This window comes from Nyctereutes procyonoides, unplaced genomic scaffold (assembly GCF_905146905.1).
Source record: "Nyctereutes procyonoides isolate TBG_1078 unplaced genomic scaffold, NYPRO_anot_genome, whole genome shotgun sequence".
Taxonomy (NCBI): Eukaryota; Metazoa; Chordata; class Mammalia; order Carnivora; family Canidae; genus Nyctereutes; species Nyctereutes procyonoides.
In genome coordinates, this window is record NW_026575124.1 from 1,514,991 (window position 1) to 1,542,278 (window position 27,288).

General features: G+C 40.3%; 1 protein-coding gene across 6 annotated transcripts in view; it reads right to left on the reverse strand.

The window, feature by feature from the left end:
* The window catches only part of LIMA1 (LIM domain and actin binding 1), an 88,802-nt gene that overhangs the window by 32,034 nt on the left and 29,480 nt on the right, over nt 1-27,288 (reverse strand). For all 6 annotated transcript variants that reach the window (XM_055337006.1, XM_055337007.1, XM_055337008.1 and 3 more), the window contains 3 exons: nt 25,131-25,272; nt 10,915-10,960; nt 2,661-3,125 (listed from right to left, as the gene is read on the reverse strand). In XM_055337006.1, the coding sequence (XP_055192981.1) occupies nt 2,661-3,125; nt 10,915-10,960; nt 25,131-25,249 (630 nt within the window). In that variant the 5' untranslated portion in view covers nt 25,250-25,272. Of the gene's footprint in view, nt 1-2,660; nt 3,126-10,914; nt 10,961-25,130; nt 25,273-27,288 lie in introns of those variants that run through there.

A 27,288-nucleotide genomic window follows, 5' to 3' on the forward strand; every position in this document is an offset into this window, starting at 1 on the left:
GAGAGAGGAAAAAAACAGGAGGGCAGAGACCAGGAAGGAAAGTAGACAAGAACAGAAACCATCTCAGGCAAAGGGAACAAGAGAGACTAAGAATTGGCAGCTCAAGCCAATTAACTTTGTCTCCTGTAAATAATTGATAAAAAGATTTAGGAGGATATGACATTAGACCTTTTATTTCCATTATCTACGTGCTCTCAGACCCTGCCCAGCTCAGATTCAGTCCAGTTCTCTAAAATTACAGAACCAAAGATTCACACAATTTGTACCTACTCTATTTGTCTCGCTAAGGTTCTCATTTGTTAGCTCTGAAATATATATTCCTTCTTGTAGACTCTTGCTCCTAAAAAGATTTCTAGTGTCCCTCCCATATTTCTTAGAGCTTCCTTCCAAAGATCCAGCTATAGAACTTCCCGATTAAAGCAGTATCCATGTTGGGACGCCTTGGTGGCTCAGCGGTTGAGCACCTGCCTTCAGCTCAGGGCGTGATCCCGGAGTTCCAAGATCGAGTCCCACACATCGAGCTCCCTGCATGGAGCCTGCTTTTTCCTCTGCCTAGGTCTCTGCCTCTCTCTCTCTCTGTCTCTCATGAATGAATAAATAAAATCTTAAAAAACAAGCAGTATCCATGTTAATTAAAGCTGAAATTATGTTAACAATAACCATAATGCAGTTTCAAACTAGTTACTCCTTAAGCTAAAGTAGACAATACTTTTTTAAACATTAAAAAAATATATTAGACGAAAACTTTTTAAAAGTAAACTAAGCAATTTCTAACATGGATAATGATGCTTATTTAGAAACAGCTATAAAACCAAGGGCAGCTCTGTTTTACTAAGCAGTCCATTAAGTGACAAATGCCTATTTAATCAGGAAGTTTGAAAAGGCACCTAAAAAAGCCCAGGTCAATCTTAGACACGCCCCCCTCGGCCCCTATTTTCCTATACCATTAAAAATCAGGCTGCCTGCCCAGTGCTATTAGAAATCTAGAAGGATCTTTGTATGAGGAATCTTTCTCCACTCTGACCAGCCACAAAGTGATAGGCTTGTTCTGACCCATCTCTCACCAGACATTTATGAGAAAAAAAAATCTCTCACCAGATCCTTACACATAATCAGCATTTTTGTTTGCTGCAATCCCAGTCATTTCCTACCTTAGGCCAGTTTCGACATGCACTAGGCTTTTGCACTGAATCGACATTGTGTGTGCTGGCATGACATCAGCCGTCCTGCCCCTAACAGGGTCTCTGAGGAGGAGGCTTACAATGGTGCTTTGAGTCACAACAAAACCCCTTCCTCTCTATTTAGGATTTCTGACATTTTCCCCCTTCCACTTAAAATTCTTCCCATTTAAATTAAAAAAAAAAAAGAAAAAGAAAACTAAAAAATTTTTTGTTTTATTAAGACTGTAAAGGAGAAAGGAATTGGCAGGCCTAGAGGGCTAAAAATTGAGAGGGATGAGAGTTTAAGAAAAGTCATAAAACTGCTTTGTGGTTACATCTCTTGCCAACTGGTTTCAGTGTTAAAATAGAGCTAAAGCTCAGGCACAGGAAAGAGTTCTAGGTTTGCAGACCTTTAAAAATTCTTACTACATCCTCAAAATAGATGATCCTTTAAACACCCAAGAACTTTTTTCTAGGCAGGAAAGCAATAGGCACCGCAAGTGACGGGAGGAGATTAACTAAATCACGTCAAACTTAACCGATGATTATAGGACGAGTTATCGAATTTTTGTCTCAGAAAGAAGGTCTTATACCATTACTTCACACATGTAGGGATTTGGGCCAAATATTTAGCTTAAAAAATTTCAGCTTTCCCATCTAGATGGAATCGAGAGAAAATGATGGCTTTGCTTCCTGTCAGATCTGTTTATTTCATTATAATGACTGTTATAACAAACCATCCCCATGTACAAAGCCAGATATGCAGGAAAGTATGAGAAAACTGGAAAAATTTACCAGTTCAGCCATCCCTGGACTGTGTTATAAGTCACCAGCATATGTAACTCATTTTCTAGTTAAGTAATTCCCTCTGGGTACCCGGTCTGCAATCCACACGAAGGATCAAATTTCATTAGCAGTTGTAGGAAAATGCAACCCTGTGCATTTGCAAGTCAAAACTCCTGAAGGCTACAGCTAGTCTGGCTATCCTCATTGATTTTGCCTGGGAGAGGATTTTAGCTGATAGAAAACATTTGTTGGAAGGCACAGATGAGGAAGTTGAGAAGAGAAGGAGTCAGCTAGCAAAGAGACAAGTAAGCCTCAGTCTTAATGTTAAACTCTGGCCTTAACACTCAGCCTGCAGCTGTGTCCAAGCAGAGAAAGATTCAGCAGTAATTCCACCCCCAAAGCTACAAATGACAAAAGGCACAGGAAGATAAATTAAAAGGGCAAGCGTACAAAAACACAAAATCCAATCGGCACCAAACTGCCTTCATTTCTAGATACTAACCTGAATCCCAGTATGTGCTTGATTTCACGGGAAACTGGGTCAGAGACCCGCAGATCTTAGCCTCCATGTAAATAACTCGAGACTGTTAGTTTCCTTGAAGTTTGAATCAAAAGACATACTGACCACCACTCAAACTGTCTAGATCAGAAAAAGAGCTTTGTTTCGTTACTTGAATTGGCTTTCTCAAGGTCTGAAACCGGCCCAGTCCTTACCTTGGTTTGAGTCGGTTCACCTTTCTCAAACATCATCTTAAGCCTGTTCAGCGGAACATTGTATTTCTCTATTTTGTTTGCGCCTTCTGTGTTTTCACTGATTTCAGGTTTTCCTACTTCATGCCTGGGTTCTCCTAGACACGTTTCCATTTTTTTACTTTCTTTCGAGTGGTCTTTAAGACGCTCACTGCCCTCAGTGCGGGGATACGGACACTGAATTAGGGCTTCAGGAGGTGATCCGTGCCTAGGTCTGGGGTGGGCTCTTTCTTCCTGGTCAGCTTCGGCCTCAGAGGCAGAGCTTCTTGCCACTTCACCCGGAGGATGGTCGCCTCCGGGTCTGACCTCAGTGCTGCCGTTTCGCAGGGAGTCTGGGTGAGGCTCTGCTCCCAGTGCTGGGTTCTCCCACTTCTTCTTTAACACCGTCAGGATCCCCCTCCTGCAGTGCTGGGGGAGATTTTCAGTGTTCTAGAAGAACAAGAGGTAAGTGCCAGTTATAACTTGCCTGTTGAAACATTCAAACATGTTGTTCTTTGCAAAATGAAAGTTAAAACTCTAAGCTGCTCCTGGTCCACTGGCGTTTCAGACAGCTGTGAATGGTTACAGCCCTGCCACATGGAGAAAGCATCCACCCCGGGAGAGGGAGAGGGGAAGAGAGAAAAAGTCAGGAGCTGAAGCAGGAAGTGATAAAACAGGATAGCCTTATAAGGACAAAATGAGAAGAAAGGAGAGCCCAGATCTAATGATAGTTACATGGGAGACAAGGGATTTTTTTATCCAAAGATTAATAAGGAAAACAAGAAAGAGAAAGCAAAATATTATGTACTTGAAACACTGCAAATGTGCATTAATACAAATCACAAAATTATATGGCGAATCCTGTTTTTTTTTTCTTTTACATATGACAAAGATGAAGTATAGCTGAAACTATGCCATACCCTACTTGTGGGCAGTATCATCAAAGATTGAAACTATTTGTAGAAATTTAAAGAACTCACCAGATTTTTACATGTATTTGCATCAATGATATTTCATCATATCTGACATAATCCACATGCATATGAAAAGTCAGTCAACTTTTATTTTTACATAAGAATCTAATCCTCTTTTCCCCTGCTCTTCTCTACATGTTTATCCATGTATAAATTCTCAGTTATCAGAAAATTTGCTATTTCACAGATCCTCTGGTAGAAAAATATCCAGGCTTCATATGAAAACACCACCACCCACCTTCTTGACTGAAGGATACACATTGACACATCTAAGGGAGTTCACTTTCACCTGGGTCAAAACGGAATTAATTTATACATATAAGATTGCAAACAACCTGGAAACTGCCACAATAACAGAGGAAACATGCATGATGAACTAAATTCAGTGTCCCATACTCTGAAAGCGTTCCTGTAAATAAACTGAGCAGCACCACCTCCCAACAAACCACGAACTCCAATACCTTCGTACCCTCCGTTCCTGTGGTCTGTGACTCACCGTCTTTCAACTAAGAAAGAAAGGACAAACCACCTAGGACTGAAAGACTTCCGGGAATTAAACAGGATTAGCAGCTATATTGGGAATTAAGTCTCTCACTCTATTACTCTCCTGAATACACTGTATGAGCTACTTCATCAAATAGCACCAACGTTTGAAAAAACGTACAGAGAACTACCGCTTAATTTTAGCGTTTAAATCTTTACTGAAAAGATGATTCATTGGTGTACGCATGGAAGGATCAGAGATACAAGAAGCACAAAAAAGTTTTCCTGTTAGAAAAGCAAACTGCTCTGGACACTGGTGTTGCCTTATCACTGGCAGCATGTTTGCTGGATGCTAGCTCCTGCCACACAGTGGATGAATCATCTGGGTCTCCAACTTCACCTGCCCTGCGCCCTGAGAATCTAAGTGGCATTTTGCCTTGATAACTGGACACTACTTTTCTCAGTTATCATGTGATCCAAGTATATTTATTAACATGGAAAAATGCTTGTAAGATACTTTTGAGTGGAGAAAGCAAACTTTAAGACCACATAATCCCATTTTATAATACAAATGTATATTTATAAATATAAACGTAGAAAAGTACTCTGGAAGAAAAGACATCAGGATGTTAATAGGCTACCTCCGGATCATGGATTATGGGCATCTGTATTTCTTTTCTTTTTATAATAAATGTGTATTCATTATGTAATACAAATGAATAAATAAAACTATATGTCATCTTCATATCACAAAAATCTTCTACAGAATATTAAACTTTTTGATGTTACTGTAAGCAGCTCGAAAATGACCATTTCTACTTTACTTGATGATGACCAGGAAGAGAGGGATCTATGGAATGGAGTACCAGCAGTGTCCCACAAAGGGCCTGGGTGGAGGACATCCCTTAGGGGGCATTGTAACAAGGAGTAAATGTGCTCTTTTATTAAAAGTAGTTATTAAGGATACACATTCAAAAGTGTGTAAGTGGGGACAAAGAGGGCTGTGTGGTCTGACAGCATTAAAGGCCCCATACCCAGAAATCACTCTTGGCAGCATACCCAGGCAACACCAGCTGTGTAGGTCTTTAGGACCTAAGGCAGGGAAAATGGGGAAGAAGCAGTGATTACAGTTTTTCTGGGGAAGGAAAAAAAAAGAAAGAGGTACAGAACAAAAGCAATATTTAAAAGCAGTCTGGATTGCACAATGGCAAGAATATTATATTGAGATGGCCTGGGTTATCACTGGAGAAGAGATTACAGGTCACTTCTATTTTCTTCTTTATCTGTATTTTCTACAATGAACATGTGTTACTAGTATAATCCAGCTCTACCCAGCCAAGTGACCTTGGGCATGTTTAATTTCTGGAACCCACCATACTGGCCTATTGTAGAGAACAGATGTGACTATATTAAAGCATGTAGTATAGTATGTGACATAAATAGGCACCCTATAAGTGTTGACAATAAATATTAAGTGTGTGGTCCTTCCTACTCCTCCAGCCATACCTCATGATGATCAACCAACTACAGTACCCAGTCATCTCCCAAATCCTGAACTTGGGTTACAATCTCTTATTTTTCTTTCTCTCTGTAGTCTCCACTGTTCCAGAGTGGGGAGTGTGGGGCACAAAATAAGGTGATATTCTAGTTGGTTTTAACTTTTTCCCTCTTCCTAGAAGAGGCAGTGGGACGTTACTGACACTGCAAGTTTTCAAGGGCCCATTGGCTGCTATAGTACTCCAGCCTTCTCTCTCAAAGTGACATCCAGTATGTGGTTTATTCTACCCAGCAAGGCTGGGAATCTTGGCACATTTGCCTCTGGACCATAATTGGCTGCCTGAATCAAGATTAGATACAACCTGGAAATGCAACACAATGTCCTTTCTGCAGGAGCATGTGATTTGGTACTGGGACGTGTCCCAGCACTGTCCATCTGAGATGTATAATCTTGGATAAGTCCTTTCCTCTATCTGGATCCTCAGTTATTCCAACATTAAAATGAAGAGGCTGGGTCAAATGAGCTTTAGTGTTTAAACTTTGGCAAGGGTATCTTCATCTTAAAAGCAGGAGGATGTTGGGTAGGAGATAGCAGTGCAGTTGGAAACATGGACTTCTTGAATGTACAGCCCCCAAGGAAGGGAAGAAATTCCTAGCCTGAGAGCTTCTCAGAAAAGTGGTATCCAGTCATTCTGGAGAGGAGTGCCCAAACAGCACAGATTTCAAGAAGTGGTATATTGCATGCTTGAAAGGAATCCTGAAATATACTGATGGCAGTATTAATGGTCTATGTTTCCATTTCCTATATGTAAGTGGAAAAAGGAAGAAAAAGGGAGAAAGGGAGAAGAAGGAAGTAAATTTCTGGGAATCTAGGCTATTATGTAACCTGATCCCACTATTTACTGAAGGAATAAATGACCTACTTGCTCTTGAATGTTCCTCTAACTTGCTTTCCATGGCAAAATGTAAGTAAGTATTCTTTCATCTGGTCAATCACTTCTGTAAATTTATATGGATATTTCTCCCTGTTCTTCAGGAGACAATACAGGCTTCTAGTAGATCTTAAAAGCAATCCTCCAGCATTAGTGGAAAAACTAGTGGATCTGAATAAATTCCACAGTTTAGTTAATAGGATTACACCGGGTAATTTCTTAGTTTTGATAAATGTTTGTGAGTTGTGCCAGACGTTAACATTAGGGGCAGATCGGTGGAGGTATATAGGAATTCTCTGTACTATCTTAAAAACTCTATTGTAAATCTGAAATTATTTCAGAAAGTTTGCTTAAAAAAAAAGTAATCCTCCCTCAACTTTGTGTGTTCCTCTAGCTATTGCTGTCTCTTGCATTTTATAGTTAAGGGTCTTGAAAGTACTCTCTGTATTTGCTGTTTCCACTTCCTCGTTCTCCATTCATACTGACTCTACTGCCTAAACATTTCTAAAGCAGCTCTAGTCAAGATCTCCCATTACCTCTTTAACATTTTCATTTTATTATCTTGCTTTTAAATTACTATTTTCTCAATTACAAAAGTAATAAAAGGGGAGCTTGGGTGGCTCAGTAGGTTAAGCATCCGATTCTTGATTTCAGCTCAGGTCATGATTTCAGGGTTGTAGGACTGAGTCTGGAGTTGGGCTCTGTGCTGGGTGTGGAGCCTGCTTGAGATTGTCTCTCTCCCTTTCCCTATGTTCAGATACCTGAATATATACTCTAATTCTCCCTATTTGACTTCCCTATCCCTTTCCACCTAGATGCCCACTGCTAATAGTTTGGTGCATATGCTCTCAACTTTTTCCCCCTTTTATTTAATATACTACATATCTATATATTTAGATATTATAAATATGTATATTTAAATGAGAAGATATAAAAAAGCACATTAAGTGCTTAAAAGCAAGATACAGAACAGTTTAGTATGGTTACCATACTATTACTACCGGCATATGAGAGTTCATATTTCCTCAAATACTGAATATTATCTAATAAAAAAGCTGCCAACTGTTTAGATTACAATTTATATCTCATAGTTACTTCATTTTTTTATTATTAGCAAGACTAAGCATTTTTTCATATATTTATTATTTCTTCTTTAATTACCTATTCACATCCTTTTACCTCGACTGGCAAATGCAACAGACACTTCTGCTTTATTTTATTTGCTCTCTCTATAGCATTTGACACTACTGACTACTCCTCCCTTTTGAAAATTCTCTCCTTTCATGGCTTCTGTGAGATACCCCTATTTTTCTAGATTTCTTCCCATTTCTCTGGCCACTCCTCAGTTTTTTTTTTTTTTTTTTTTACAGGTTTCCCTTCCTCTGACCCTCCACCCCTATCACATATGCTGGGGTCCCTCAAGGTTCCATCTTAGGTCCTCTTTGCTCAGTTACATATTCCCTGCAGGTGATGTCATCTACCTTCTGGTTTTTACCCACCAGCTGCCTATTGATGACTCATATCCTATAACTCTAGCCGGATCTCTCTCTTTACCTGGAATTCTACTTGAGAATCCTAGAAGCATCTTAAACTCATCCTTGTCTAAGGCTGAAGTCTCCTTTCTCTTCTCTTTACCCCTTACCCTTTAATCTGTTTCTTTTCCTGAATCCTCTATCTTGGTGAATGTGACAATCATCTTTTCAAATGTCAAATGTGCCTGTACTCATGTGTCTAAGCTGTGCATGTGTCACATCCTTTGCCACTTTTTTGCCTCCTTTGCTTAGCTAATTCCTATCTGTCCTTTGGATTTAGTCAGGCACACTTCTGGGAAGCTTTCCTTGACATGGCATAGTCCAGTTTGTGAGTTCCTCCTAAATTCTCTAATACCATGAGTATTTCTCTAACATGGTACTCATGGTGCTGTGATTATAAACTCTACTTTCCAAACTCTACACAGTTCCTTGAAGGCAAGGACCACATCTTATTCCTTTATGTCCTCAGCATTTGGCACCTAAGAGATGCTCCTTAAATGTTTGACTACACTCCTAGAAATCTATCTACACTGTCTTGAACCTACTCCAGCCAGGCCTTTATCCCAACACTCTCAAACAGCACAAGGTGACCAATGACCTTCATGTTGTCAAATCCAATGATCAGTTCCCACTTCTTTATGTGTTTGACTCTGCTCCTAACTCTCCTTTTAGAAGCACTTTCTTCACTTGGCTTCTGGCATTCATTCTCTTGTTTCTATTGCTGTTTTACCAGTTGCTCCTGCTCAGTCTCTTTTACTGGTTCTTCCTTATCTCTCTAACTTTGAAACATCAAGGTGCTCCTGAGCTCAGTCCTCAGACCTCTTCTCTTCTATCTACATTCACCCCTAAGTGATCTCATATACCTTATGTCTTTAAATACCACTAATACTCTGATGCGCACACATCTTATCTCTAGACTGCATCTCTTCCAGTTCCAGATTTGTATATACAAGTTCTTATATAACATCTCCGCTTGGATGTGTTAAGACATTTCACATTTAACATGCCCCAAACTGAGCTTCTATCACTTTCCCTTCTCTAAACTTGCTTTTACTAGTCTCCATCTTAATTAATTTTTCCAGGTGTTTGAGCTCCAACCACTATTGCCATTCACAATTTTTCTCTTTCTCTACTTTCAGTATAAATCCTGACTACTTCTCATCACTTATATAACTACTACTTCGGCCCAATCCATTACCATCTCTTGCTAAATCACTGAAATGGTCTTATAATTTGACTCCATGCTTCTGCCATTGTTCCTATAGTCCCTTCCTCCTCTTTTTAAAATTTAATTCAGGGACGCCTGGGTGGCTCAGTGGTTGAGCATCTGCCTTCGGCCCAGGGCGTGATCCTGGAGTCCCAGGATAGAGTCCCAAATCGGGCTCCCTGCATGGGGCCTGCTTCTCTCTCTGTCCATGTCTCTCTGTGTCTCTCATGAATAAATAAATAAAATCTTTAAAAAAATAAAATAAAATTTAAGTCAGATCACATCACTCCTTTACACACAAACCCTCCAAAGACTCCCAAGTGATCAGAGTTAAAGCTCAGGTCCTCATAGTGCCTATGACTTCACTTTCCTTACTCCTCAAACACATCAAGAATGTTCCTCCCTCAGGTCATTTGCATATGCTCTTCCTTCTACTTGAATCATTCTTCTCCCTGGTTCATATCCTCAGATCTCTGCTCCAATGTCCCCTCATCAGAGGTTTTCTTGGACCACCCTACATTCTATCCCTCTTATCTGCTCTGCATGTTTCTAAGCACTAATGACCACTTGACACAATTTTTTTTATTGTTCATCCTTCCCACTATAATGTAAACTCCATGATGGCAGAAATGTGGTTTGTATTTATGCCTAAAACAGTGCTTGGCACATTGCAGGTGATCTGTGAATACTTGCTAAAAGAATGAGTCAAAAGAAAGGAAGGAAGGAGGAAAGGAGACAGGGGAAAAATAACAGGCAGGAGAGAGAGGAGGAAGAAAGAAAAGAAACCAGCAGTTGAGTGAAATGATGGTAGCGTTTGTTTACAGTGTGCCAGAGTGAATACATTTTTTTTAATTACAGGAAAATTAAGCCTAAGACCTGGTCAGCATTATCCCCTTAGAACAAATTGACAGGGGCATGTTATGTACTAATTTAAATAGGTTAGGTACTAAAAACTGCCAGGAGGGTATTTTTGTAATGCCAGTCAAATGAAAGAATTCTTACCCAAATATGTGAGGTTTTTCCCTCATAAGACTAAATCAAGTAAGATTTCAAGAGAAATCCATTATCCAGCCCAGCTGGAAGCTAGCCAGCAGGGAGAATGCAGAATGGTTACGAGTGGAGAGCTTGTTCTAAGGGTTTAGCTTTTGATGGATCCTGCAGCTGAGAAATTTGCTAACTAGATGGGGTCAAGAAGTGTGCTTGAAACAAAGAACCCAGAGGAGGACAACAGCTGCACAGCTGCTACTATTTAAATGCAGAAATACAGAAATTCTGGTTGTTTGATTTGGAACACGGGATGAAGCCTCAGGGACCCTGTATTCTACTGTGAGCAGAAGTAGTAAACTGTATTACTAACCTCAGGCAAAGCACTTGGCCTTCTATCTTTCATTTAACTCAGGGAGGGAGAAAAAGGGTTCAAAAGGAGAACCTCAGTTGAAAAATAAGATTCCCCACACCCGAGCCACATTCTCCTGCGTCAAATGTGCACAAATCAGAGCAGCTGGCACCAATGCCCAGTTCAGCTGACGTGGTGCCCACAGAGGCTGCAGGTGGCTGGGCCACACAGGCTCCACTCGGGAAGTTCCACATGCCTCAGAGCTTTTCAATACTTACACTTCTCCTCTTTTCCATGTTTGCTTCTTCAGCTGCTTTCTGGTACCTTCAGAGGAGAGGGGGAGAAAGAGAATGTCCTCAAATTAAATTTATATTTTTACTTTTTTAATATTTAAGAAAACCACTTCTGCCTATGTATTTCTGCCAGCAAGTGTCTTTAATCAACCCTGTCAGAAGCAGCACCAAATTAGAGCGGCCCCCTTCCTGCACTGTTCCAGTCATCTGGTCTGATATAACGGAAAGACCCAAGGTGAGGAGGTCAAAAGCTGGGAAATAACTGGGTAGAGCAGAAAGTCTGGGGTTTAAGTCCCACTTTTATCACTTATTAACTGTGATCTCTGGCAAGTCTCAGTTTCCTTATCTAGAAAATGGCTTTATATATCTACTTTCCAAGTTGCTTGGAAGATTGAGATTACATGTGTAAAAGTGCTTTGGAATTAGTCAGAGGAGGGATGCCTGGGTGGCTCAGCAGTTGAGGTCTGCCTTCAACTCAGGGTGTGATCCCGATCCAGGGATTGAGTCCCGCATCGGGCTCCCTGCAAGGAGCCTATTTCTCCCTCTGCCTATGTTTCTGCCTCTTTCTCTGTGTCTCTCATGAATAAATAAATAAAAACTTAAAAAATAAAAAAGAATTAGTCAAAGGATATAACATTGCATTGATCCATGATGTACATTTCACCCACACTAATGCCTCTGAAATCTTATAAATTCTTGCCAAATGATGCATAGTCATACTACCTGTATGTGTGTGAATTTAATCTAAGTTGTTGGTATTACCACTTTAGCTTGATGTATTTGATGGTATTACACATCTTTTTTTTTTTTTTTTTTTTTATTTACGATAGGCACACAGTGAGAGAGAGAGAGGCAGAGACATAGGCAGAGGTAGAAGCAGGCTCCATACACCGGGAGCCCGACGTGGGATTCGATCCCGGGTCTCCAGGATCGCGCCCTGGGCCAAAGGCAGGCGCTAAACCGCTGTGCCACCCAGGGATCCCTGCACATCTTTTAAATGCCACTTAAAGTATCTTTAAAGAAATACAGTATGACTTGGTATTTAAAGAAATACTGGGAGCGCCTGGGTGGCTCAGTGGTTGAGCCTCTGGCTCAGGTTGTGATCTAGAAATCCTGGATCAGTCCTGCATAGGGCCCCCACTGGGGGGTTGCTTCTCCCTCTACCTGTGTCTCTGCCTCTCTCATGAATAAATAAATAAATAAATAAAATATTTTAAAAAAGAAAAAAGAAAACCTGTTTTACTGTTTCAGGTATATATAAGGGTGATAAGTGAGAAAAGTTTATGCGCTAAGCAAGCATTGGTCCTTTTAAATGGCATTATTTTTTCTTAGTGATGCATAAAATAGTGGCAGGGCTACAGTGGATAGCATCTTAAATTTGATAAACAGGGATATATAATTTAATTATTTTAATGTACTTATTTTATCATTTGTATTACTTGGATCAGAAGATCCCTGAGAAACAATGAAATCCCAAGGGTTTTTAGGGGGGGATCATGTTTTCTCTATTTGAAGACAAAGATAGACTAGGAGGTCTAGGCAGCAGCAAATCCCCAGACTACCCAGAACAACCTTAACCTGGCATCCTCAGGGCCTCTGAGTCAACCACAGAAAGGGTCATCACCCAGAGAATCCCTACCCTGTGACTCTCCTTGAGCCTACAAGACTACCACTCAGCACCAGACCAACCACAGAAAAGGGCCGCTTGTCTCTCTCTTAAGATAGGATTTCTGAATTCACAAGACATTTGGGGAAGGAAAAGGAAGTGAGAGAAAAAATATAAAAAGCAGAATGGGGAAGGGCCCATGCCTCTACCAAAACCAACTTTCAATTAAAAAATACCTTCATAAACTCAGGCCTTTCTTAGTGTGTGTGTATTAGACAGGATAGCCTTATTCAAAAATGAAGGCCAGAAAAATGCCCTGGTTCTGGTAACATTGCTTACCTCCTGTATAATCTGGGTGATATCACTCCATTTACGTGGGCCTCATCTACAAAATTAAATGACTGTGTAAGATTTCTAAGGTCTCTTCCAGTTCTGTAACTTTTTTTTTTTAAGATTTTATTTATTTATTCATGAGAAACAGAGAGAGAGAGAGAGAGAGAGAGAGAGAGAGAGAGAGAGAGGCAGAGACACAGGCAGAGGAAGAAGCAGGCTCCATGCAGGGAGCCCGACTTGATCCCGGGTCTTGATCGTGCCCTGGGCTGAAGGCAGTGTTAAACTGCTGAGCCACCTGGGCTGCCCTCTGTCACTGTTTAAATTTTAACAATCAGATATTAAGAAGTGCCTCATTCACCAGGCCAGGCCAGGCATCACTCTGAGCAGAGCTTTCTAATAAAGTAGGGTGGAAGACTTCCAAAATTCTCTGGTATTTCATTGACCATAAATAGGTTATGGAAGATAATGGACAAGTAACAAGCTGGAAGGATACCTGGCAGCTTACATTAAAGACCAAAAGCTAATTTTCCTAAATTAAAAAGAACCCTTACAAATCAATAAGAAATCCACAAACAGGGATCCCTCGGTGGCGCAGCGGTTTAGCGCCTGCCTTTGGCCCAGGGCACAATCCTGGAGACCGGCGATCGAGTCCCACATCGGGCTCCCGGTGCATGGAGCCTGCTTCTACCTCTGCCTGTGTCTCTGCCTCTCTCTCTCTCTCTCTCTCTGTGACTATCATAAATAAATAAAAAAGTTAAAAAAAATATATATTTAAAAAAAAAAAAGAAATCCACAAACAAGGGCACCTGGGTGGCTCAGTGGTTGAGTGTCTGCCTTTGGCTCAGCTTGTGATCCTAAGAGTCCTGGGATTGAGTCCTACAACAGGCTCCCTGTGGGGAGGGAGCTTCTCCCTCTGCCTATGTCTCTGCCCCTCTCTGTGTGTCTCTCATGAGTAAATAGATAAATAAAATCTTTAAAAAAAGAAAAAGAAAGCCACAAACAACTTAATAGAAACAGGCCCAGATACAAACATACTGTTCACACAAAAGGATGTTAAATGGCTCTTAAAAAAGATGTTCAATTTCAAAGTGAAAATTCAAACACTAAAATTTTTTACCTATGAAATCGGAAAAGATTTTTTTTTTAAAAAGCTAATATGCCAAGGGGAAATTAATAAAACCTCTATGGGAGGCATTTTGTCAATTTTATAAAAATCACAAAAGCACAAATGTTGTGATTCATTGATTTTGTTTCAGAATTTGTCTCACAAGTACAAATGACTTTTATATTAGATTATTTGTCATAGCATTAACTGTAATAATGAAAGACTGAAAATAAGCTGAATGTCCATTAGCAGAGGACTGGTAAAAAAAATTATAATATGGGGCAGCCTGGGTGGCTCAGTGGTTTAGCGCCACCTTCAGCCCAGGGTGTGATCCTGGAGATCCAGGATCGATTCCCATGTCGGGCTCCCTGTATGGAACCTGCTTCTCCCTCTGCCTGTGTCTCTGCCTCTCTCTCCCTGTGTCTCATGAATAAATTAATAAAATCTTTTAAAAAAATTATAATATGTTCATGTATGGAATACTATGCAGCTATGAAAAGAAAAACACTGTGTTTTTAATGCCACTGAATTGTATACTAAAAATTGTTTAAAAATTATATGTTATGTATATTTTGCCACAATTAAACACAACAAAACAGCATGATATTGGTCTAAAGACACATATAGATCAGTGGAATGGAACAGAGCCCAGTAATATAGTCGAAGGCTTCTCAATAAGGGTGCCGAGGCCATCTAACAGGGTAAGGATGGTCTTTTCAACAAATGATCCTGGGAAAATTGGATATACAGGTGCAAAAAAAAAAAATGACTTTGGACCCTTACCTAACACCATATATAAAATTAAGTCAAAATGAGTTAAAGACCTAAGTGTAAGAACTAAAACTATAAAATTCTTAGAAGAAAACAGGGACCAATCTTCATAATGTTGACTTTGGCAATTTTTTCTTGGAATAAAAGCATGGGCAACAAAAGAAAAAGTAGACAAAATGAACTTTAACAAAGTCTGTGCATCAAAGGAAACCACCAAGTGAAATGGCAATCCACGGAATAAAAGAAAATATTCATGAATCATACATCTGAGAAGGGATTAGCATTCAAAATATACAAATTTTAAAAAATAACATGGGATAATATTGTACATACTATTCTTTTTTTTAAAAAAAAGATTTATTTATTTTAGGGGAAGAGGGGCAGAGGGAGAGGGAAAGAACCTCAAACTCCCCGCTGAGTGTGGAGCCCAATGTATGACTCGACCCCAGACCCTGAGATCATGACCTGAGCCGAAACCAAGAGTCAGATGCTCAACTGACTGAGCCACCCAGGCACCCCTATATATACTATTCTGCATCTCTCTTTCTCCATTTTAGAATACCTGAGTTTTCATTCAAGCAATATGCTCTAAGCACTAGAGAAAAAATAGTAAAAGAAATAACCAAAAGAGATACAGTAACATAAGCATAAAACATATATACACAGGCTACACACACACACACACACACACACACACACAGAGCAATAAATTCTTTAAAGGAAAAGTACACAGTACTAACAAGGCAACCAAATTGAGAAGGCAGTGGGTGGTGTGTGTGTGTGTGTGTGTGTGTGTGTGTGTTGTATGTCTGAAGAAAAGTCTTGTTGAAAAACTGACCTGACCTTTAGACTGAGATCTGAGGTTTGATCAGAGGAGTTAGCCAGGCAAAACAACGCAGGAAAAGCATTCCAGGCACAAAAAAATAGTACATGCAAAGGCCTCAAGGCAAGAAAGCATCTCCGGTATACAAGGTACACAAAGAACTCCAGTGTTGCTGGAACAGAGTGGGAAAGGGAGAGGGAAAGAAATGGTGCAGAGAGGCAGGGCCATGGTGAGCATTTTGAATATAATCCTAGGTACAAGGAATGGTTACTGATCCAATTTATGTTTTTAAAAACTTCATAAAAAATAAAAACTTCACAAAAATAAACTCAAAATGGATGAAACACCTAAATGTGAGACAGGAATCCATCAAAATCCTAGAGGAGAATGTAGGCAACAACCTCTCTGATCTCAGCTGCAGCAAATTCTTGCTAAACACGTCTCCAAAGGCAAGAGGGATAAAAAAAAAAGCAAAAACTAACTATTGGGATTTCATCAAGATAAAAAGCTTTTGCACAGTAAATAGTCAATAAAACTAAAAGGCAACCTATGTAATGGGAGAAGATATTTGCAAATGTCTTATCAGATAAAGGGTCAGTATCCAAAATCTATAATGAACTTATCAAATTCAACCCCAAAATACAAAAAGTCCAGTCAAGAAATGGACAGAAGATATGAACAGACATTTCTCCAAGGAAGACATACAAATGGCCAATAGACACATGAACAAATAAATGTTCAACATCACTCAACGTCAGGGAAATACAAATCAAAATCACGAGATACCACCTCACACCTGTCAGAATGGTTAAAATTAACAACTTAGGAAGCAACAGATGTTGATGAGGATGTGGAGAAAGAGGAGCCCTCTTACACTGTTGGTGGGAATGCAAACTGGTGTAGCTACTCTGGAAAACAGTATGGAGGTTCCTGAGAACCTCCATAGAGCTACCCTACAACCCAGCAATTACACTACTAGGTATTTATCCAAAGGATACAAACATAATGATTTGAAGGGGCACATGTACCCCAATGTTTACAGCAGCAGTGTCCACAATATCCAAACTATGGAAAGGGCCCAGATGTCCATCAACAGATGAATGGATGAAGAAGATGTGGTATGTATGTATATGCATGTATGTATGTGTGTGGATATATATATGTATATATGTGTGTGTGTATATATATATATTTCAGTCTAAAAGTCATTTTTTCTTTTTTTTTTAAAGATTTTATTTATTTATTTATGTGAGACACAGAGAGAGAGAGAGGCAGAAACAGGCAGAGGGAGAAGCAGGCTCCACACAGGGAATCCAACATAGGACTCGATCCCGGTTCTCTAGGATCATGCCCTGGGCTGAAGGCGGCATTAAACTGCTGAGCCACCGGGCTGCCCTAAAGGTCATTTTTTCAACAAGACTTTCCTTCATACATACCACACACACACACACTGCCTTCTCAATTTGGTTGCCCTCTTAGGTTATTTCTCTATCTATCATCTATCTATCTATCTATCTATCTATCTATCTATCATCTATCTATCTAGTGGAATATTAGCCATCAAAAGGAATGAAATTTTGCCATTTGCAACGATGTGGATGGAACTAGAGGGTATCATGCTAAGTGAAATAAGTCAGAGAAAGAATTATCATATGATCTCATTCATATGTGGAATTTAAGAAACAAAACAGATGAACATAGGGGAAGGGAAGGAAAAATAAAATAAGGTGAAAATTGAGAGGGAGGCAAACTATAAGAGACCCCTAACTATAGGGAACTAACTGAGGGTTGCTGGAGGGGAGATGGGTGGGGGAAGAGATAACTGGGTGATGGGCATTAAGGAGAGCACTTGATATAATGAGCACTGGCTGTTATGGGCAACTGATGAATCACTAAGTTCCTCCTCTGCAACTAATTTAAAAAATTAAAAATTAGCCTAATGTAAAATAAAATAAAGAGTATTCCAGAGGCTATGCAGAGAATGGCCTGGAGGGGCTGAGAAAAGAAGTGGTCTCAGTGGGAGGTGATGCTGGCTTGGCCCAGGACGGTGGCCTTAGAAAGAAAAGTGAATAGACTTGAGATGTATTTCAGAGATGGAATCAAATCAACAGGATTGTAATGAGGGGAGAGGGAAGAAGCAGTCAAAAACGATTCCCAGGTTTCTGGCAGCCAAGTCAATGGAATTACTGTTTCTGGGATGGGGAATTCTGGAGGAGGAGCAAATTTGCGGATGGCGAAGATCAAGAGTTCAGTGTTAGCCATGTTAACTAAAACATTCATTTTTAGTTTGGGTTAGTGATTAGATACATGTGTCTAGAGCTCAGAAGAGAGATCTGAGCTAGCAATATAAATTTAGGACTTGTCTGTCCACAGATGGTATTAAAGCCATGGGAGTATATGAATGATATCATCTATGAAGAGTTTATAGTGCAAGAAGAGGAGCTGGAGACTAACATGGAGAAGTCAGAAAAGGAGAGAGAGATGATGAGAAAGAATGACAAGGACCTGGCAGAGAGGTCGTAGGAAAACCAAGAAACTGCCAGAGAAGGCAAAAGAAGGAAAAATGAAGGAAGAAAAAAGTGCTGAGAGGTCATGTGAGACAAAGGCTACAAACAGAGAAGGCTCTTGGAAACCCTGGAAATCCTCTTCCATCATAAATATAATTAATTCACCCACACTCCTTTTAATGCACATTTGGATTGTTTCCAGTTTTCTATCATTATAAATAGAACTTTGGTAAATGTCCTTGTACATATATTTCCCCCACTTGTACTAATACATCGTCTGACAGTCCCTAAAAATGGAAATACAAAAATATATAAAATCTATGGATTATAGAGGGAAAGGAACTTACAATTGGCCTTGAACCTTGTTCCCATACCCCCTGGGTAATCATCTACAGTATATTACAGCAATAATACAATATATGAGAGCCAGAGCCAATCGGCAGACAAGTTTATTCTTAGGCAATTGTTCTCCAAGGAAGTATTTACATTGTGGTTAGTTGAACAAATAAGCTCAAAGGTCCCCTTCCCTTTACTGTCTTAACAGAAATACAGATTTAAAGAAAGAAGACCAGAATAGCTTTCGTTTTCAATCCTGTCCTTTGAGCACTGAGGCATCTGCAAGACACTGGTGGCTGTCTTGAATTATGTTTTCAAACTCCCACCCTAATATCCTTACCCTTTAGTTATAATGAGGTATTTTTTTAATTTTTTTATTTATTTATGATAGTCACAGAGAGAGAGAGAGAGAGAGAGAGAGAGAGAGGCAGTGACACAGGCAGAGGGAGAAGCAGGCTCCATGCACCGGGAGCCCGATGTGGGATTCGATCCTGGGTCTCCAGGATCGCGTCCTGGGCCAAAGGCAGGCGCCAAACCGCTGCGCCACCCAGGGATCCCCCTATAATGAGGTATTGCTGAATAGTAGATACACAGGGAGGTAAGGTTGTCTACCACTGCTTCCTTCCAAGTCAGTGCTTTGGTACTTTTAGAGTTTGCACTCCCAGGATGCTAAGAAATGCTGAGGTGCCATACTTCTGAATTCAGTGTTAGATTGAGGCCTCAGACTGTCCTCAAAGGCATTTAAAGCAACTAGCATTATTCTGACTACAAAATGTGAAGGTTGCTGATTTTTGGGGGGGACTGGGGAAGGGAAAGGCATTTTGAAGATCCAAATTTCAGGTAAAAAAATTTGCAGTGACATTTCTGTAATTAAAATATCATCCCTCTTCCCTTCCTAGATTGCCTTGTCCTCCCAGGCTCTTCTTCACAGAATTTAATCTTGCAACTGCTCATTAATGCTCAGCTGTGAGGCAGGCAGCTGATGGAGGATGCTAAAATTATCTTGGGAGTAATAACAGTGCCTCAAACTTTTCTAAGGCCAGAATAGAGTTCCTGAGCTATGACTCTCACTTGTATGCCCTCAAATAGAGCAAAGGGAAAATGGAAACTCCTGAGTTTTAGGCAATGTATTTTCCTCTGGAACTATTTCACCACTAAAATGTTACAGAGAAGCAAAAATGGGAGGGGAAAAAAAAAAAAGAGGAAGTTAGCCAGGGAGATTTGAGGGTCAACTTTTCTTAATGAAGGATGAACAATCGGAGAAAGCTAAATATAAACCATGTTTTTTCTTCAGACTATGTTATGGGGAAAGTTGTAACAAGAGGGAAGGCATGATGTGTGTGTGGGGGGGCAGGGATCAGTGTGCTGGGTTCAGCTCTGCCACTGTCTTGGGGTGTGAACTTCAGTCATAATCGCTGGACATCAAATTCCTTGTCTGTCAGAGGAATGGGGCAAAGGTTAGATTAGTGGTTTTAAAACTTTCCTGCAGAATCATCTCTTCAAATGATATCTTATTTAAAACCTAACATATAAAAGAGATCAAAGCAGGACAGCTGGTGTGGAAGGTCTCTGGCTCAGTAAGCCCCTTAGATCTTCCCGTCTTCCCAGTACTGGCCCCTGAGGTTCCTCTGAAGAATTCAATTAAGATAGGCTGAAAACCACTGAGCTAGATTCCCTTTACTGCCAAAAATCTAAGAGTCAAAGAGGAGTCTTCTGCAAAGAAACCAAATTCCACCAAAAGAGAACATTTTAAACAAGCAAAGGATTATGTCACGTGGAAGTCAGTGGTGAGTAAAACTAAAGCTAGCCGATTAAATGGACTATCAACAGGGTCTTTTTTACCTCAAATTTACTTATGAATATAATATAGAGGTTCAGTAAAGAAATGTCTGGAGTGATAAACTATTCATGAGACGCAAGCTCTGATGCTTGAAAAATTACTCTTCTGTACAAATAAATGTAAAACATGCTGTTAGAAGGCCCAGCTAATTGTATAAACGTGAGTCAAGATTAAGTTTCCCCCTAATACCACTTTTATATTAATCTCTGACCAGAAACATCCTAAAGTTTTCTACAGTCTCTTAACTAGGCTTGTGCAGGATTTACTAATTCTAAACCTCAAACAGGGCGTGTTTGAAAATAAGAGAAAATCAGGTTACCAGGTGTTGGAAGTAGAAATGAGTATTTACAGTCCTGCAATCTGCTGTGGGAACCTACGGTGAGTGAACTCTAAAAGCTGTAAGCAATAGCAGCAATGTGGATTTAGTGTCTCTACTGAGCATGAAACAGAGAAGAGGTCCAGGCCGAGCCTCTGGTTTTCACTGTCCTAAGTGCACATCACCCCCTTGTACTACTTCTGTGCCTTCTACCTCCTGTGGTTCTCTGCAATGTCGCCACCATCCTCTCAGCCTAAAAAATACAATTCATTCAAAACCTGTTCAATACATTCGAATATACGAATCAGATGAAAATACTAGACAGAAACAAATCCAAATATTAGATTTCAATTGGGGCAGGTTACTCCCTACACCTGTGTGCTCAGCTATACAACAGGCCTCAGGTCCCTCCCTCATACAGTTTTTGTTAGGATTAGAAATAGTATCTGTTTCAGTTAAGAACCTAGCACGGTGCTGAGCACAATGATCCTGTAAATGGTTCAGGACTTACAGATTTGCATAGTTGCAATTTGCCCCTAAGATGAACAGCTTTTTCCAACTTTCTAACTCTCATCAGTGCTACAAGACCCAATTCCTCTATCTTGAGAACTGGCTGGGCTGGGCCATGACAGAACAAAGGGGTGGGAAGGGAATTCGGGAAGGAGGGAGAGTTTCTCTGAAGTGAGGTAGACAGGTAGGCAGGCAAGGATGTGAAGCCAGGAAGCAGACCAACATCCAGGGTCTGGGTGTCCTGTTTTGGCCCAAAAGCAGCCATCAGTGCAAATAAAAGAATGGAATGGCATTAGGACAGGAGGCTCCACCCCAGACAGAGTTTTCCAAATGCATGTTCCAGAGATAGATTCTGTGTGATGATAAGTCTGGGATTGGATGCAGGCCCATGGGAGACAATGTGCGGATTGAAGAAGTAGGGAAGATCAAGAAATGAAGAGTCCAGAGTATGAGACACGTCCAGTGGTTCTTCACCCGGGGCACTACTCACCCTGGGGGACATTTGGAAATGTGTGAGGGACTCTTATTGGGGTTTCCCTTCTGCCCCATTTTTCTTTTTTTGGATGCTACAACATCATGGGGGTACTACTAGCATTTGGAGAAAGGCAAGATGATGGCCAGCTCACAGAAGGAAGGTCTGTTTCATCGAAAATGCCTGTAGCACCCTTACTGAGAAGATGATGAAGGGGCAAGCCAGTGTCCCCAGTGAAGGTGATCAGTTTGGCCAGCTGGCTGGCACACCACTGCAATGAAGGGGAGGATAAAGATAGCACAGTGAGATGTGAGCCTCAAATCACAGGGTTAGAACTGCAGAACAAAGAGTGAAACATGATGGATGGGAACCAGTAGGAGAGATGTAGGAGAGCAAGAACCCTGACTCCCAACCCCAGGATATTTCAGGCAAGCATGTGCAGAAAGAGGCAGCCACTGCTCAGAGACAGAATGCAAGTGGAGGGAGAGCCAAGTTCAGCTAAAGAGTTGGGGCTAGAGGGGGTGAGAAGGGTAAGAATGTGGAGAAGTTTCTCTGCAGAACAGGGAGTTTCCAACTTCCATTAATCACATCTCAACAATGTCTCAATTCTTTGTCTTCCTTTCCATCCCTGCTGCCCTCCACCCTCGAGAGCTTTCACTTGGGTTTTCAAGAGAGCCTTACAGCTTGTCTCACACCTTTCCAGTCTACCTTTTATCCTGTTGCCAGAAACATCTTTCTAAAATACAAGTCTGATCATGTCATTCTCTGCATGAAAACCTTCAACTGTTTCCATTGTTTATCTAACTAAATCTTAAACTTAATATAGCATTCAAGGCTTTCTATAACCTGGCCTACACCAAACTGTACAAGTTGCTTCTTTATTCATGGTCAGTTTCCATGATCCTCTATTTGAACCTATCAGAAACTGTATTAATTCTGCTTTATGTTCAAGTTCATGGCTGCAAGTTCACAAGTCCATCTTTTACACTACCAGTGTGCTTCCTAAACTTCCCTGAAGGTAAAATTCACCTGGAATACTTGTCAAAAATACAAAATCATAGGCCCCATCCCAAACAGGTGGAATGAGAATCTTTAGTGGAGGGGCCTGGGAAGCCATATAAGATGGTTTTTTTTTTTTTTTTTTTTTTTTTAAAGATTTATTTATTTATTTATTCATTCATAGAGAGCGAGAGAGAGGCAGAGACACAGGCAGAGGGAGAAGCAGGCTCCATGCAGGGAGCCCGACGTGGGACTCGATCCCGGGTCTCCAGGATCACACCCCGGGCTGCAGGCGGTGCCAAACCGCTGCGCCACCGGGGCTGCCCCTATAAGATGGTTTTAAAACATGTCCAAAAAATCTTTGACATTCTTACCATCAAAAGTAGAGTCAAATTCCCCTCCCTCTGAATCTGAGCCAGTCTTAGGGACTGGCTTCCAATGAAGACAATGTGGCAAAAGTGATTCTGTGTAACTTCTGAGGACTTGTCATAAAAGGCCACATGACCCCTGACCCTGACCCCCTTCTTCCTCTGTTCCCTCCCTCCCTTGGTCTCTGAATGCTTGCCCTAGGAACCCAGCCAACTAAGCCAAGCAGCCACACGGAAAAGCCATGTGTAGAGGTATCCCGACCAGGACCCCAGCTGAGATCCCAGGTGACTACCAGCAGTAATGACTCAACTTGCGAGCAACCCTTTAGATGACTATAGGCCCTGTCTATGAGCCACCCTGGCTGATGCTAAGAAGTAGAGGCAAGCCCTACCCAAATTGGAGATTCCCAAGCAAAATAAATGTTAGTATTTCTTTTTTTTTTTAATAAAGACTTTATTATTTATTTATTATTATTTATTTATTTATTTATTTATTTATTTATTTATTTGACAGAGAGCAAGCAAGTGAGCACAAGCGGGACGTAGGGGCAGAGGGAGAAGCAAACTCCGTGCCAAGCAGGGAGCCTGATGCAGGGCTCCATCTCAGGATCCCAAGATCATGACCTGAGTGGAAGGCAGACACTTAACCAATTGAGCCACACAGGCACCCATAAATGTTAGTATTTCAAGCCACTAAATTTGGGGGATATTTTTTCCCTATGCAGAAATAGATAACTAGAACACCATATTATTAACAGGTACCACACTTGATTCTTAAGATGAAGGAAGTTAGAGACTTCGTCTACTATGTAAACTGTACTAAGTTATTAATTTCCTTGAGGGCAGGGTAATCTTAAGATCTCTATCCCTTTTTTCTGAAATAGCTCTACTGATTTTGTTTTGAGAAGAATACATATTTGCTATAAAATTACAGTAATACAAAATGCATAATGTGGAAGGTAAAAGGGCTATGCAATCTCCTTCCACCTTCACTCTACCTTAAGCAGTAACCAAGGTTAACAGATTCGAAGGGCAATGTTTTCCACAGAGTAAGTCTGTGATGGATTTGTTATTGAAGTAAAGGTGACATTGTAGATTACAGAAACCTCCTATTTAGGTATTTAGCTGTATCCTAGATACAGGTCCCAGGATCATTTTCTTCAAATCTTGACCATCTTTTTTCTCTTAAAGGTATAATAGCTTCCTATTACTTAATAAACTCTCCTAGTGATGTAAACCTACCACCTGTCCTAAGCTCTTCCCCAGTATGGCATCTATTTGAGTGAAGTCAATGTTTGCCATCTCTGGTATATTATTTATATAAACCATCCCTTCAACATCAGTTGAGTGCCTACTGTGTTCCAGTCACTGTGCTGTACACTAGGCATATAAAATAGGCAGGAAAGGGGCCTTCATATCAAAGAACTCATGGTCCAAAGCAGGGAGTCAGCAAACTTTTTCTTAAAAGAGCAGATAATAAATATTTTAGACTTGGAGGCCATATGGTCTCTGCTGCAATTCTGCTGCTGTAGCATCAAAGCAGCCATAGACAATGCACAGATGGATATGGCCATGTTCCAGTAAACTTTTATTTACTAAAACAGGCAGCCAGCAGTTCATAGTTTGCCCACATAGTTTGCACTGTTCAACAGAATGTTATGCAATGATGAAATATTTCTGTGATCTCCAATATGGGAGCCACAAAATGTGGCTAATGCAGCTGATGAATGGAATTTTAAATATTATTTAATTTTAATTAATTTAAATAGGCACATATGTAGTGGCTACAATATTGGATAATGCAGATACAGAGAATGCCTAACACTCCCTTCAACTAAATCAAAACTTACCTCTAAACTCATCTCAATTGGAAAGCCTTCCTGACTAGCTTCTACCCATACTGGTCATTTTCTCTCTCTTACTCTGTTTCTAGCCCTTATTCCCATTCATTTTGGACTTGCTTAATGATACATGTTTTATAATTATCTTTCTGTTTGTAACTTTTTCTTTCCCCAACTAAACAAAAATTCCCGGATAGAGAATGTGTCTCCTGATTTATCTTCATCCTTCTTCACAGTGCCTTGTATGGTGCTCAAATTTGAGAAAGTGCTCAATAAAGCCATTTTACACCATGTAATTCCTTTACTGATTTCCCTGACAGGTGGTAATATTTGTTCAAGACAGATGGTCCTTTTGGACCTGGATCAGCACTTACTTGGAGAATATTTCCACAATAGCCGATGACTTATTCTTGTTGACAAGAGAAAGTTCTCTGGCTGTTACCCTCAATGATACTGAAGTCCATTGCCGTCTGTTAAATGGAGTCGATTCCATCTTGTCTACAGATACCAAAATACCTATGCAATAAAGAAAGTCAGAATATTAGAATCAGAAGATTCTCCAGCATCCGGGGACTGGCAGTGCTGTGCCATGAGAGAGTAGAAAGCCCTAGGCCAGCAGAACCACACTCCTCTACCTGTTCTCTCAAAAACTGGAACCTTGGTCAAATGATTCAATATATGGGTTGTAGTTTCCCGTAAAATGAGAAGGTTAGACCAGATGATCTCTAAAGTCCCTTCCAGTTCCATCATCTTATGACTGACCTCACTGTGCAAACATCAATTGGCCTTCCCTTGAACTTAAGTCTGTTCCAAACTCACATTTGGAGTGAAATGTTCCATTCTGAGTTACATCCCAGGGGAAGTACAATTGGCATCTCTGTAGATTCAGGTCCAAATTAAGTTCTACCTACATCCAACTTTCTTTTGGCTGCTCTCTTCCCAAACTCTGTAGCACTGACCATTTGGTTTGGAGAGAGAGCTGGGGAGACAGTATAGGAAGATATAAAGAGCAAGGATTTTATTTAAGTCAAGATAGACTTTACTTGAAATCATAACTTTTGTTACCTTGAACAAACTATATAATCTTTCAGTTTTAGTTTTCTTCAACTGAAAAATGAGACTACCTACCATTATAGAATGTTTTGATATGGATTTAAGGAGATAATATATTTAAAATACTAAGTATGTTATAATAGTATTAAGAACATTTTAAGAATGATATATTAGAATTGGCTTTTGTTATAATACATTTTTTAAAAAAGATTTTTAATTTATTTATCTGAGAGAGAGACAATGAGAAAGAGCAAGAGTACAGCTGCGGAGAGGATCAGAGGGAAAGGGAGAGGGAAAAGCAGACTCTGTGCTGAGCAGGGAGCCAGATGCAGGGCTTGATTCCAGGACCCTGGGATCATAAACTGAGCCGAAGGCAGACACTTAATTGAGCCACCCAGGAACCCCAGTATACTGCATTTTATATTCAGGGGACAAAACCTCTATTCTGAAATTCTTTTCTAAAATCCCTTTGAGTCAAAGAATACATAAAGCCATGCCCCTGAAATCATCTAGTCCCTACCCATTAATCTGGAGTTTTTGGGTTTTGCCTCCAGAAATTAACAAAGGAGTTTTTGCCCTAGTAATTCCAAAGGAGTTCCAACCTTTGTCCAGAAGAGGTAAGATTAGAAATGAGCCAATAGTTTCCTTATTTGAAGAGTGAAAAATACTGCTTGTATGTCTCCTGACAACCACAGAGCATAACCGATCTGGCACAAAGTATGGTTCATCAGGTACTGCTTCTAACAACCTTGACAACAACGGAACACACAGTGTGCTTAACCAAGCAACGTGGGCTGCCATTTCACACTAAGAGTCATGTTAGGCAAAGTGAGTTAACAAGCAACCTTAGAAGACCACGCTACTTTTCCACATGTAGTACTTGTTCTTTCCATTAAAGCATTGCCTGAAAACAATGCTAATTTTATTGTTTTTGTTTACTTGTTTGTTTTAATCCCCATGTTGGAAGGTAACATAGAACCCTCATGGTAAGGAGGTCTGGTGTTTGGGATGCCTAGGTGGCTCAGCGATTGGACACCTGCCTTTGGCCCAGGGCATGATCCTAGAGCCCTGGGATCGAGTCCCACATCAGCCTCCCTGCATGGAGCCTGCTTCTGTCTCTGTCTCTGTCTCTCTCTCTGTTTCATAAATAAATCTTTTTTTTTTTAAAGGAGCTCTGATGTTAGATGCATCTAAGTGGGAGTTAGATTTCTCCCCCATACTAATAATACTTCCTTCATAATATCCTTATGAGGAATAAATAAGATAAAGAAGAAAAGACTCTGATACAGAATAAGTAATAAATTTTTTTAAATAGTATCTCTCTTCCTGGATAAAATAATCTTAATTCTACAAAGGTTTTTTTCTTTTCTTTTTTTTTTTTTGAGAGAGAGAGTGTGTTTGTGTGTGTGTGTGTGTGTGTGTGTGTGTGTGTGCAAGCAGAGGTGGGGCAGAGGCAGAGAGAGAAAAAGAATCTCAAGT